This window comes from Gossypium arboreum, chromosome 4 (assembly GCF_025698485.1).
Source record: "Gossypium arboreum isolate Shixiya-1 chromosome 4, ASM2569848v2, whole genome shotgun sequence".
Taxonomy (NCBI): Eukaryota; Viridiplantae; Streptophyta; class Magnoliopsida; order Malvales; family Malvaceae; genus Gossypium; species Gossypium arboreum.
Window position 1 is genome coordinate 102,522,942 of NC_069073.1, and position 1,110 is coordinate 102,524,051.

General features: G+C 38.8%; 1 protein-coding gene across 1 annotated transcript; it reads left to right on the top strand.

Moving 5' to 3' along the window:
• Positions 1-495: 495 nt before the first annotated feature.
• LOC128291600 (secreted RxLR effector protein 161-like) lies at positions 496-1,110 on the top strand. Its single transcript, XM_053026786.1, has one exon. The coding sequence runs from the start codon at positions 496-498 to the stop codon at positions 1,108-1,110; it is 615 nt and encodes a 204-aa protein (XP_052882746.1).

The window sequence follows — 1,110 nt, forward strand, 5'->3', positions numbered from 1 at the left end:
GTTGCCTTAGCAGCACAAATACAATGGAAAATCCATTAGATCGATGTGAAGTCAACCTTCCTTAATGGATTCCTTGAAGAAGAGATATATATTGAGTAGCCTGAAGGCTTGAAAATTATTGGTCAAGAAGACAAGGTGTACAAACTGAAGAAATCCTTGTATGGCTTGAAACAGGCTCCAAGAGCCTGGTATAGCAGGATCGATGGCTATCTAGCTAGCCTTGGATTTGAAAAAACCATCAGTGAACCTACTTTGTATGTGAAAAAGCAAGGTAGTGAAACTCAACTGATAGTGTCTCTATATGTTGATGATCTGTTAGTAACAGGAGGAGACAAAGCAATGCTGACAGACTTCAACTGCAAGATGTAACAAGTGTTTGAGATGTCTGATTTGGGACAAATGTCTTACTTCATTAGCATAGAAGTATCCCAAACTCAGTAAGGGATCTTCCTAAGTCAGAAGGCTTTTGCCTTAAAAATTCTAAACAAATTCTCCATGAAGAATTGCAAAGCAACAAGTACACCAGTTGCCATTGGAGAGAAACTATCAAGCCAAGGAGATTTTGAGAAGGTTAGTGAATCAACCTATAGAAGTCTAGTTGGATGTTTGCTCTATTTAACTGCCACTAGACCAGACATTATGTTTGCTGTGAGTTTGCTTTCAAGATTCATGCATTGCTGCAATGAAAAGCACTTCCAAACTGCCAAAAGAGTGCTCAGGTACATCAAAGGTACTAAGAGCTGTGGAATGCTGTTTAGAAAAGTTGAAAACATGAAATTAATTGGCTATGCTGATAGTGATTGGACTGGAACAATAGATGATATGAAGAGTACCTTAGGGTATCTGTTCACCCTTGGTTCAGCCATTTTTTGCTGGAGTTCAAAGAAGCAAACTATTGTTGCTCAATCAACTGCTGAAGCAGAGTATGTGGCAGCTGCAGGAGCTATCAACCAAGCCATTTGGCTAAGAAAAATAATGGCCGATTTAAATCAACACCAAAAGGAAGCAACAAAGATCAATTGTGACAACCAATCTGCTGTTGCAATTGCAAAAAAGTCAAGTGTTCCTTGGGAGAACGAAACACTTCAAGATCAAATTTCACTTTGTTAG